At 34.8% G+C, this 13,603-nt stretch overlaps 1 protein-coding gene across 2 annotated transcripts in view; it reads left to right on the plus strand.

The window, feature by feature from the left end:
• The window catches only part of NUDCD1 (NudC domain containing 1), a 91,793-nt gene that overhangs the window by 37,461 nt on the left and 40,729 nt on the right, over positions 1-13,603 (plus strand). For both annotated transcript variants that reach the window (XM_036830894.1, XM_036830895.1), the window contains exons 6-7: positions 3,230-3,434; positions 12,483-12,627. In XM_036830894.1, the coding sequence (XP_036686789.1) occupies positions 3,230-3,434; positions 12,483-12,627 (350 nt within the window). The remainder of the gene's footprint in view (positions 1-3,229; positions 3,435-12,482; positions 12,628-13,603) is intronic.

A 13,603-nucleotide genomic window follows, 5' to 3' on the forward strand; every position in this document is an offset into this window, starting at 1 on the left:
AAGGTTCCTTGGGGGTAGAATCACTGACTAAGTTTTCTCAGTGTTGAATTCATTCATGAATGCATGAGTGAATGAATGAAGGTAATGTTTTAGAATGAAAAGAGTAAAAAGGTCTTTCAGGAGAAATTTATATTTGTATACAAAGAGTACATATTCTTTAAAAGTATTCAAGAGAACATTTTTCTGTAATCATTACTGTTTATATTTCTGTTATTTATAGCCAGGGACTAGTATATTTTACTTAACAGAGATTTTCACAATATTTAACAATTATATATATTACTCTTTGAATCTACCCTTTTTATTACTTTAACAACTTAATTATTTAAAATAAAAATTAGTTTCACTATTTTTATAAGTATATATTTATATACTTTTATAGTTTAAAAAATGAATCCTTTGAAAAGTATTTTAAAATACTTTTCAAATACTTAATTTATATGTTATATAATATTTGAATATGTAATAAATGTTTGAAAAATATTTTCTCCAGGTTTATAAACATGTACACCTCCAATTATAAGGGTTGTGCTTGGTAGCGTTTTATTTAGCATCTTGTGATGTTTTTATGTAAGATCTCTTTCTGAATAAATTCTACTATTTTATCTTAATTATAATGTTAAACTCTCCTAAAGCTTAGCCAGAGCAGCTATCCATATCTCTAGACCACATGCCCTTTAGAACTCCTTTGGTGAGTGGTTGTGGAAGAATGAAAGACTGCCTTAATCCTTAGAACCAGTCTGCCTAGTAGCTAGGACCATGTGGTTCCAAGACAGATTTGCAGGCTAGTTGGGACACATCATGTGTTTAAATCACTAGCCACTAGTCCAGTGTTTCTTTTGTTGACATCTCACACTATATTTTGAATTCCTCCTGAATTCGTTTTTCCCTTTTAGTGTAATCCACAAGTCCCTTCCATTTTTCTGTTTCCTTTCTAATAAATAGCCCTTTCTTGTACCCACTTTCTCTTGGGAAATTTCTTCTGTATTTATTTTATCATTGGACTTTCACAATAAGAAAGGAAAATTGTTCTAATTTTTAAAAATTATGCATAGTTTGTTAATTAGTATGCTTTCTTTTAAGCACTCTTTTGAGTATGTATACTGGTTTCATTTTCTATAAACTTCAAGAAGACTGATATTATCTATTACCTATTTGGTATTGTCATGATATTATAAATAATGATATTTTCTTTGAAAGACCTAATACAATCTCTAGAGGTATAGAAAGGTACTCAAAACAACCAACAATGGAAAAAATTATTTAGGTGTTTGTATAGTTTTGGTGGAGAGGGGAGTAAGAAAATTCTGGCTTTCTCTTTAGTCTATGTCCATGGCCTTAATTTATACTAAAACCTCATGTGATTTTGCAGGTTCCTCCCATCCCCATATCTGGCAGAAATTATATATTGCATGATTATTATGTATAAACTGCCTTGTTAATGTTTGTGGGAGACGAGGGATGAGTAAAACATTTCTTACCTTAGAGAGCTTATAGTATGTCTTTTAAGCTATATTTCAAGCTTTTTCAGTAAGTTTTTATTAAAAGTACTTCTAAAGGCAAAAGATAGAGGATCTGAGACTTAAAGGAATGTGATGCAAGTTAGATATTACCCCGAAGTAACAATTTTATCCTAAAAATTCATGCTTTTTTTTTTAAATTTTAATTTATTTTATTTTTGGCTGCGTTGGGTCTTCTGTTGCTGAGCGTGGGCTTTTCTCTAGTTGTGGCGAGCAGGGGCCACTCCTCTTTGCGGTGTGCGGGCTTCTCATTGCGGTGGCTTCTCCCGTTGCGGAGCACGGGCTCCAGGCGCGTGAGCTTCAGCAGTTGTGGCTCGCAGGCTCCAGAGTGCAGGCTCAGCAGTTGTGGCTCACGGGCCCAGCTGCTCTGCGGCATGTGGGATCCTCCCGGACCAGGGCTCAAACTTGTGTCCCCTGCATTGGCAGGCGGATTCTTAACTGCTGCGCCACCAGGGAAGCCCGCATGTTTTATATTTATTTCTATATTATCATATTTGTTAAAAGAAAAATTTTAATATCAGATAAAAGTTACCCTTCCAGGAGACACACCATGCTTATGCTATATCTTTCAGCATATCAAGTACCCCCCCAAGTTTTAACATAAAACCACACGAAAATAAAAGAATAATAACCCACATTTAGTGAGAGTTTATAATATATTTAGCCAACGGAATTGATATTAAATGTTTTACATGCATTAACTCATTTAAATGTCACCAGTCAGTCCTAAGAGGAGTGTAATATTCTGTTACACTATTTTACAGATTAGGAAAATGAGGATTAGAGGTATAGTTGTGTATCAGAATTATTAAATGGTTGAACCAGGAGTCAGACCGTGGACTAGCCAACTCTGGAGCACTAGTTCCTAACAGCTCTGTTATATTCCTTTCTGATGAGTGGATAGACAGATTAATGTTTATGGATGCCATTAAGCAAATATTTATTCATTTTGCATTTAAGCCCTATTTTCCTACTTCCGTGGTGATGGTATGATGGGTCCAAAAGTGTTTCTTTAGTAGATAGCTTTTTAGGAGACAAGCTGAGGAGATAGAGAAGGTGATGAAGGGAGGATTCTTTTATTGGGAACTTAGACAAAATATACTGACAGCCCTTGAATTTGCTATGAAATTGCTTTCATGTTGTGAATGAGATAGAATAGCCAGTACCTTTATAAGGAAAATATCTTTTATTTTTGTGTGGACATGTATCCCACCAAGTAACAGTAGTCTCCTGTATCACAGAGTTACTGTATTGCCCCAGCATTGGCAAATCAAGGCTGTGGTGAAAGTTTCAGACAGGAGTTTATGACATATTTGGTATTCTTTTGAACTCGGAATCCACTGTGTGTGTGTGTGTGTGTGTGTGTGTGTGTGTGTGTGCGCGTGTGTGCGTGTGCGTGTATAAGAGGAAGAGGGAGACGTAGGGATACTGAGAGGCAGGGAGAGAAGGAATGGGGATGAAAGAGTTGCTATGATTTGTACTTTATGAATGTGTATCTCTTGGAGCATGAGGTAATCCTGGAACAGGAAAATGTCAAGTAAATTGCTACAACTCTTTGAGTGAAAATTCCCCATGGTGATCTCTGTGTGTTTGTTTATAATTATTTTTTTGTGAGACGATCACTAGAAAATATGCTAAGATAGGTGTTCTTTTGTATGATCTAGTCTCAGATTTCTTAATTACATAATGCATTTTTCTTTTCCTAAAAGAACCTCTGTATTACTGGCAACAAACTGAAGATGATTTGACAGTAACAGTATCGCTTCCAGAAGACTGTACTAAGGAAGACATTCAAATACAGTTTTTGCCTGATCATGTCAACGTTGTGCTGAAGGGTCAGAGGTTTTTGGAAGGAAATCTCTATTCATCTATTGATCATGAAAGCAGTACATGGATAATTAAAGAGAATAATAGGTATTTTTATAGTTTTATTTGTATTTAAAATTTTATTTTTTATTATTTCACTTTTTTCTTCTTTTCTTTTTATACTTTCTGCAGTGGTTACATCATAGGGGAATACTACAATAGGTCCATCAGTATTGCTGATTATTTTTCTTAAGATAGATTAAAAATGGAATTACTGTAGTTAAGATTAAAGATACTATTATAGTTATTGTTTACATTATACTGCAGTGCTTTTCATTACCAGCTCTGGATACAATAATAATAATAATAACAGAAACAATAATAATAATAATAAATAGATGAAAGTGGTCATTTATTTAAATTTGTGCTTTTTAAACTTTTTAATAGAAATAATTTTTTTCTATTAACTTTAATTTGCCAATTAGTGGAATGCTACTCTGCAATAAAAAGCAGTGAACTACTGATAGACATAACATGAATGAACCTCAAAAACGTTACGTGGACTGAAAGAAGCCAGAGACAAAAAGTATGCCCTGTGCAATTTCACATAAGTGAAGTTCTAGAACTGGCAGAACTAATCTATGGTGATACAAATCAGAACCGTGGTTACCTCTAGGGTGCAGGAGGATTGACTGGAAAAATGCACAAGGGAACTTCCTGGATGTTTCAGTATCCTTATTGGGTTATACGGGTGTATGCATTTGTCAAACAATGAATTCTACACTTAAAATGTATGACTTTCATCTGTAAATTACACCTCAGTAAAAAGAATATGTAAATAAAAGGTAAACAAAGGTTGTGCCTTATAAGACTATAATCCTCTGTCCCAACTACCATTCCTCTTTGTAAATCTGTTGTTCCAGATACTTCATTCCCTAATCATTTGGATTAATAAAATTAGTCTCTTTCATTTTAGATCAAGTCTTAGTAATTATTGAATTCAGTGATGGTTAATGAATGGTATTAGGCACTTAATTTTTAAATTGGTCAAATTTTGTCAGAAATGGGTTAAAATTAGATATTTTTATTAAATATAATTCTTGGTTAGTGGTATTTTACCCATCCATGTGAGTCTTGATGTGACTCTGAATTCTGCGAGTCTAAGAAATATATATCGAGTTCAAAATTGTTTTTAAATTAAGCAGATACCCTGAAATCATTTTATTAATGGAGAAATTTGGTGACTTCGTTATACTTTTTAATGTATTATTTTAAAAACTCAATATCTGAAAGGTTCTTTCAAAAATATTTTATATTTCCCTATATTCTATTTAAATATATCTTACTAGTGTGTGTGAGAGATGAGGATAGCATTTTTTTTTTCCACACACACACACTGTATTTTATTTTTACAAGAGATAAATAGACTGACACGAAGCATTGTACATGGATGACCACAACAAAAGCAACAATGATTGCAATTACCAAACCTGAAACACACTCATACTATGTCATAATATTGACATTCAGTCCAGTAATCCTCCACTGTAACAGCTCCTTTACTTTGCAGTGAAAATTGATTTGTATATTCTTTGCCTCTGAGTCCTTGTGGGATTTTTTTTTTTTAATTCAGACAGAAAGTCACAAAAATTATACTCATCCTCATCAGTTCACTCAGTCCCATGTAATTAAATTTTTTTTTCACCTTGATCTTTTGTTAGCACTTTTTTGAGTTCATCAGTTTTTCATTAGAGTTCTGAAAATGCTTATTCATTCAGTTCAGCAGTACAGTCAGTTACCAGAAACCTGTACTTGTCAGAGTCTTTTCCATGAATTTCTTGAAGATGAAACCCTTTTATAGGAACATATTTGCAAAAGCATCAGAGTACACCCAGAACTGTCTGTAAATGAGAAAAGACTTAAAAATGACCACAGTTAAAGATTTGATGAAAGTTCATAATAATGCAGTTGACAAGAAAATTAGTTATTTCTGAGATATACATTTTAAAGTAATAACTAGGATTATTACTTATAACATTATACCAGAACATATAAGAGTTTTAGAAATTTCATGTAATGTCTGAAACATTTATATTAACATATTTCCATACATATTTCCATACAAATACAAATATAAGATTTTTAGAAATTTCATGTAATGTCTGAAACATTTATATTAACATATTTCCATACAAATAACCCAATGAAAGTTTAGTATTAGTTTTGTTTGTTTGGTTTTTTATACTGCAGGTTCTTATTAGGCATCAATTTTATACACATCAGTGTATACATGTCAATCCCAATCGCCCAATTCAGCACACCACCATCCCCACCCCACCACAGTTTTCCCCCCTTGGTGTCCATATGTCCATTCTCTACATCTGTGTCTCAACTTCTGCCCTGAAAACCAGCTCATCTGTACCATTTTTCTAGGTTCCACATACATGCATTAATATACGATATTTGTTTTTCTCTTTCTGACTTACTTCACTCTGTATGACAGTCTCTAGATCCATCCACTTCTCAACAAATGACTCAATTTCATTCCTTTTTATGGCTGAGTAATATTCCATTGTATATATGTACCACAACTTCTTTATCCATTCGTCTGTTGATGGGCATTTAGGTTGCTTCCATGACCTGGCTATTGTAAATAGCGCTGCAATGAACATTCGGGTGCATGTGTCTTTTTGAATTACGGTTTTCTCTGGGTATATGCTCAGTAGTGGGATTGCTGGGTCATATGGTAATTCTATTTTTAGTTTTGTAAGGAACCTCCATATTGTTCTCCATAGTGGCTGTATCAATTTACATTCCCACCAACAGTGCAAGAGGGTTCCCTTTTCTCCACACCCTCTCCAGCATTTGTTGTTTGTAGATTTTCTGATGATGCCCATTCTAACAGGAGTGAGGTGATACCTCATTATAGTTTTGATTTGCATTTCTCTAATAATTAGTGATGTTGAGCATCTTTTCATGTGCTTCGTGACCATCTGTATGTCTTCTTTGGAGAAATGTCTATTTAGGTCTTCTGCCCATTTTTGGATTGGGGTGTTTGTTTCTTTAATATTGAGCTGAATGAGCTGTTTATATATTTTGGAGATTAATCCTTTGTCTGTTGATTCGTTTGCACATATTTTCTCCCATTCTGAGGGTTGTCTTTTCGTCTTGTTTATGGTTTCCTTTGCTGTGTAAAAGCTTTGAAGTTTCATTAGGTCCCGTTTGTTTATTTTTGTTTCTATTTCCATTACTCTAGGAGGTGGATCAAAAAAGGTCTTGCTGTGATTTATGTCAAAGAGTGTTCTTCCTATGTTTTCCTCTAAGAGTTTTATAGTGTCCAGTCTTATATTTAGGTCTCTAATCCATTTTGAGTTTATTTTTGTGTACGGTGTTAGGGAGTATTCTAATTTCATTCTTTTACATGTAGCTGTCCAGTTTTCCCAGCACCACTTATTGAAGAGACTGTCTTTTCTCCATTGTATATCTTTACCTCCTTTGTCATAGATTAGTTGACCATAGGTGCGTGGGTTAATCTCTGGGCTTTCTATCCTGTTCCATTGATCTATGTTTCTGTTTTTGTGCCAGTACCATATTGTCTTGATTACTGTAGCTTTGTAGTATAGTCTGAAGTCAGGGAGTCTGATTCCTCCAGCTCCATTTTTTTCCCTAAAGACTGCTTTGGCTATTCGGGGTCTTTTGTGACTCCATACAAATTTTAAGATGATTTGTTCTAGCTCCATAAAATATGCCATTGGTAATTTGATAGGGATTGCATTGAATCTGTAGATTGCTTTGGGTAGTATACTCATTTTCACAATGTTGATTCTTCCAATCCAAGAACATGGTATATCTCTCCATCTGTTGGTATCATCTTTAATTTCTTTCATCAGTGTCTTATAGTTTTCTGCATACAGGTCTTTTGTCTCCCTAGGTAGGTTTATTCCTAGGTATTTTATTCTTTTTGTTGCAATGGTAAATGGGAGTGTTTCCATAATTTCTCTTTCAGATTTTTCATCATTAGTGTATAGGAATGCAAGAGATTTCTGTGCATTCATTTTGTATCCTGTAACTTTACCATATTCATTAATTAGCTCTAGCAGTTTTCTGGTGGCAGTTTTAGGATTCTCTATGTATAGTATCATGTCATCTGCAAACAGTGACAGTTTTACTTCTTTTCCAATTTGTATTCCTTTTATTTCTTTTTCTTCTCTGATTGCCGTGCCTAGGACTTCCAGAACTATGTTGAATAATAGTGGTGAGAGTGGACATCCTTGTCTCGTTCCTGATCTTAGAGGAAATGCTTTCAGTTTTTCACCATTGAGAATGATGTTTGCTGTGGGTTTGTCATATATGGCCTTTATTATGTTGAGGTAGGTTCCTCTATGCCCACTTTCTGGAGAGTTTTTATCATAAATGGGTGTTGAATTTTGTCAAAAGCTTTTTCTGCATCTATTGAGATGATCATATGGTTTTTATTCTTCAATTTGTTAATATGGTGTATCACATTGATTGATTTGTGTATATTGAAGAATCCTTGCATCCCTGGGATAAATCCCACTTGATCGTGGTGTATGATCCTTTTAAGGTGTTGTTGGATTCTGTTTGCTAGTATTTTGTTGAGGATTTTTGCATCTATATTCATCAGTGATATTGGTCTGTAATTTTCTTTTTTTGTAGTGTCTTTGTCTGGTTTTGGTATCAGGGTGATGGTGGCCTCATAGAATGAGTTTGGGAGTGTTCCTTCCTCTGCAATTTTTTGGAAGAGTTTGAGAAGGATAGGTGTTAGCTCTTCTCTAAATGTTTGATAGAATTCACCTGTGAAGCCATCTGGTCCTGGACTTTTGTTTGTTGGAAGATTTTTAATCACAGTTTCAATTTCATTACTTGTGATTGGTCTGTTCATATTTTCTGTTTCTTCCTGGTTCAGTCTTGGAAGGTTATACCTTTCTAAAAATTTGTCCATTTCTTCCAGGTTGTCCATTTTATTGGCATAAAGTTGCTTGTAGTAGTCTCTTAGGATGCTTTGTATTTCTGCGGTGTCTGTTGTAACTTCTCCTTTTTCATTTCTGATTTTATTGATTTGAGTCCTCTCCCTCTTTTTCTTTGATGAGTCTGGCTAATGGCTTATCAATTTTCTTTATCTTCTCAAAGAACCAGCTTTTAGTTTTATTGATCTTTGCTATTGTTTTCTTTGTTTCTATTTCATTTATTTCTGCTCTGATCTTTATGATTTCTTTCCTTCTGCTAACTTTGGTTTTTGTTTGTTCTTCTTTCTCTAGTTTCTTTAGGTGTAAGGTTAGATTGTTTACTTGAGATTTTTCTTGTTTCTTGAGATAGGCTTGTATAGCTATAAACTTCCCTCTTAGAACTGCTTTTGCTGCATCCCATAGGTTTTGGGTCGTCGTGTTTTCATTGTCATTTGTCTCTAGGTATTTTTTGATATCCTCTCTGATTTCTTCAGTGATCTCTTGGTTATTTAGTAACGTATTGTTTAGCCTCCATGTGTTTGTCTTTTTTACGTTGTTTTCCCTGTAATTCATTTCTAATCTCATAGCGTTGTGGTCAGAAAAGATGCTTGATATGATTTCAATTTTCTTAAATTTACTGAGGCTTGATTTGTGACCCAAGATGTGATCTATCCTGGAGAATGTTCCGTGCGCACTTGAGAAGAACGTGTAATCTGCTGTTTTTGGATGGAATGTCCTATATATATCAATTAAATCTAACTGGTCTGTTGTGTCATTTAAAGCTTCTGTTTCCTTATTCATTTTCATTTTGGATGATCTGTCCATTGGTGTAAGTGAGGTGTTAAAGTCCCCCACTATTATTGTGTTACTGTCGATTTCCTCTTTTATAGCTGTTAGCAGTTGCCTTATGTATTGAGGTGCTCCTATGTTGGGTGCATATATATTTATAATTGTTATATCTTCTTCTTGGATTGATCCCTTGATCATTATGTAGTGTCCTTCCTTGTCTCTTGTAACATTCTTTATTTTAAAGTCATTTTATCTGATATGAGTATAGCTACTCCAGCTTTCTTTTGATTTCCATTTGCATGGAATATCTTTTTCCATCCCCTCACTTTCAGTCTGTATGTGTCCCTAGGTCTAAAGTGGGTCTCTTGTAGACAGCATATATATGGGTCTTGTTTTTGTATCCATTCAGCCAGTCTATGTCTTTTGGTTGGGGCATTTAATCCATTCACGTTTAAGGTAATTATCGATATGTATGTTCCTATGACCATTTTCTTAATTGTTTTGGGTTTGGTTTTGTAGGTCCTTTTCTTCTCTTGTGTTTCCCACTTAGAGAAGTTCCTTTAGCATTTGTTGTAGAGCTGGTTTTGTGGTGCTGAATTCTCGTAGCTTTTGCTTGTCTGTAAAGCTTTTGATTTCTCCATCAAATCTAAATGAGATCCTTGCTGGGTAGAGTAATCTTGGTTGTAGGTTGTTCCCTTTCATCACTTTAAGTATATCATGCCACTCCCCTCTGGCTTGTAGAGTTTCTGCTGAGAAATCAGCTGTTAACCTTATGGGAGTTCCCTTGTATGTTATTTGTCATTTTTCCCTTGCTGCTTTCAGTAATTTTTCTTTGTCTTTAATTTTTGCCACTTTGATTACTATGTGTCTCGGCGTGTTTCTCCTTGGGTTTATCCTGTATGGGGCTCTCTGCGCTTCCTGGACTTGGGTGGCTATTTCCTTTCCCATGTTAAGGAAGTTTTCGACTATAATCTCTTCAAATATTTTCTCTGGTCCTTTCTCTCTCTCTTCTCCTTCTGGGACCCCTATAATGCGAATGTTGTTGCGTTTAATGTTGTCCCAGAGGTCTCTTAAGCTGTCTTCATTTCTTTTCATTCTTTATTCTGTTCCGCAGCAGTGAATTCCACCATTCTGTCTTCCAGGTCACTTATCCGTTCTTCTGCCTCAGTTATTCTGCTATTGATTCCTTCTAGTGTAGTTTTCATTTCAGTTATTGTATTGGTCATCTCTGTTTGTTTGTTCTTTAATTCTTCTAGGTCTTTGTTAATCATTTCTTTCATCTTCTCAATCTTTGCCTCCATTCTTATTCCGAGGTCCTGGATCATCTTCACTATCATTATTCTGAATTCTTTTTCTAGAAGGTTGCCTATCTCCACTTCATTTAGTTGTTTTTCTGGGGTTTTTTCTTGTTCCTTCATCTGGTACATAGCCCTCTGCCTTTTCATCTTGTCTATCTTTCTGTAACTGTGGTTTTTGGTCCACAGGTTGCAGGATTGTAGTTTTTCTTGCTTCTGCTCGAGGATAGCATTTTTAAATTGGCAAACCAGCTGGAACATACTGCTAAATATAAGTCATCAAGCAGTAACCCAGCCAAGGTTTAGGAGAAGAGCTGGACCTTATGCAAATAGTTTCAGCATTTAACACATGAATATAGACCAGTCTTTTTTCATTAAATTTGAGGTGCTTGATTACTATTTTATGTTACAAAAGATAATTACAGTGCTGTGTAGGTGGTATCATTTGTTTAAAAACACATGATTTTTTTTGTACTTGATTATATTATTCATCTCATTTTCAGTAGTTAATGTTCCTTTTAGTTTTGGAAGGATTTGTTAACTAATCTGTAGTTCATTATGTATGGGGCTATGTGTTCCTTATTGCTTGGATGGTAGGATGTGATTCTAGTTTTAAAATGTAGAAATGCATTTGTGCTAAAAGGGTAACATTGACTAGATATGCCAATTTAATGATGGTTCATAAATTCTTTATAACTAAAACTGTATGAACTCTAACTTCTTTAGGTAGCAACTAAGAACAGTATTTATGCATTCTGGTCACTAGGTACAAGTTCTTTAATAGTTATTTACATATATTTTTTCAGAGAGGCAGAATAGTGCAGTAGTGAAGAACATGGACTTGGAGCCAGACTGCTTTACTAGCTTGTGACCTTGGCAAGTTACTTAACCTCTCAGTGCTTTCTCTTCTTACTTGTAAAATGGAGATGATAATAGTACTTAATTTGTTTGTGATGAGCAATAAATGAGTTAAAACATGTAAAGTGCTTAAGATAGCACCTAGTTTACGGTAAGCATTAGGTAAGTATAAGCTGTTGTCATTATTTTTATTATCATCATTATTATCTTCATCATCATTCAAGATTAGCTTTCTCCTTAGAAAATGTAACTAAATCTGGGCATTATTGACCATGGTGGTAGTTTTTAATGCTAATGATAGGAACTCATTACATAAGAGAGATATTATTTTGTATAGTCTCTTAAAATACAGGAAGTTTTAGAAAATTTTAAAGTACTGTAATTAATTCATGAGGTAGTGATAATAGCCTTGAAAAAGAATATCTGATAAGTTTGCATGTTCTATTTGATAATTACAATAATAGTTACTATCGTGTTGTTGCAATTGTTTCCTTGCAGTTGTGTTCCAGGGCATGGGTTAGTATGGCCCACGTGTTCCAGAGATGGCACATGGAAAAGGTTGCTTTGCTGTGAAACAGCTACCACCAACTCCACTTTTCTCTGTATTATAGCAACAGCCAGCTTACCTGGATTTCCTTTCCTATTCAAGAGGCACATGGGCAACTCCCTATCCCATGTCCACAGTCTGCCCTGACTCAGCTCTCTCTCCCTTTTCTGCTGCATCAGTCCTTAATCTTAGTGTTCCCCGATGGGTCCTTTTTTATTGATTTAACTAACCTTCCTGATATTTAGGTTAATAATATATTATGGCTACTAGTTTGTGATAATGAAGGTAATTGTTGGCTCCACACACAAAGAGGTACCTTTAGTTATAGGCCCTTTCCAGTTAACTTTATGTGCCCACCCCCACCCCCATTCCCCAGTGAAATAGCTCATAGATTCTTGCATTTTTCTATTACTGAAGATTGGTAACACACAGCACACCTGAACTGCAGCAGTACTTTCTGAGTGGTCTTACTCTTTCCAATCACTCCAGTGGTACCTTCTTGTCTATTAAATCTATATTGTTTACCCTTGGACGATAGGTTTTCCATCATATGCAGAATGAAAATGAACATGATTTTTGGTAAAACATCCTCTGGACATCAGAGGGGTAATTTCTGTGGAAGATTCTTCTGTTTGGTATTGGTTGTATAATTTGTATAGTTGCTTAATGTAACATTACTTTTCTCATCTTAAACTTCTAGCTTGGAGATTTCCTTGATTAAAAAGAATGAAGGACTGACATGGCCAGAGCTAGTGGTCGGTGATAAACAGGGGGAATTTATTAGAGACTCAGCCCAATGTGCTGCAATAGCTGAACGTTTGATGCATTTGACCTCTGATGAACTGGTAAGCAATTGCAATAGCAGTGTGACTTCCCAAGGATCCAGAAGTATGTTATGTGAGGATTATACCATGTTTTTCAAACATTATTTTGCTTTTGCTAATGTAAGAGACAGATTAGGTATTAACTGACTAGTGTTTGAATATGGCTTAAAATTCTAATATTTATTCCTTACACTGTGTGAATATATATATGTGTGTGGGCATGTTGTACATATAGGGTGGGTGTGCATGTATGGTTGTATGTATATATGTCTCTCTCAATATATGTACAGAGAGAGAAAAAAAGAGATATATGGTTGACACTTGAACAGTGCAGTGGTTAGGGGACCAACCCTCGTGCACTCAGAAATCCAAGTGTAACTTTACAGTTGGTCCTCTGTATCTACTGCTCCACATCCTCAGATTCAGCCATTGGGTATTACATATTTCTGTAGTATGTATTTTAAGTGGACCTTTCCAGTTCAAACCCATGTTGTTCAAGTGTCAGCTCTATCTTGGTGTATATCTATATTCTCTTTTAGAAGAATTGACTGACCAAAGCTGACAGGGACAAAAATTATGATTTTACCCCCTACCTTGCTAATAATCTACGTGTAGTCATTGAAATTTTCTGGGTGCTCTTAGAATATCACAAGGGGTGTTTGTGTGTGTGTGTGTGTATACATATAAAACATACAACTATGAGATTTCTGTTGAGTATGTTCCTACTCTGATAACATTTAAGATAATGTTAAGAATTTGAACAAATACAGCAATACACCAGAACTTCAGTTATGTTCCTTTACCAAAACATATCAGCAAATTTAAAATGTCTGATTTATTGTCATCTGGAATTATAGCTATGAGGAAGATTATATAAAGAAGTATTTATACTGTAGGGTTAGTTGCATCCTAAGGTAGAAAGGAAAGATTAGAATATTGAAAGTAGACGTCTCTGACAAAAGAAAACATGACCAAAATGGAGAAACCAAGTTTCACA

The sequence above is a fragment of the Balaenoptera musculus genome, chromosome 17, assembly GCF_009873245.2.
Source record: "Balaenoptera musculus isolate JJ_BM4_2016_0621 chromosome 17, mBalMus1.pri.v3, whole genome shotgun sequence".
Lineage (NCBI taxonomy): Eukaryota > Metazoa > Chordata > Mammalia > Artiodactyla > Balaenopteridae > Balaenoptera > Balaenoptera musculus.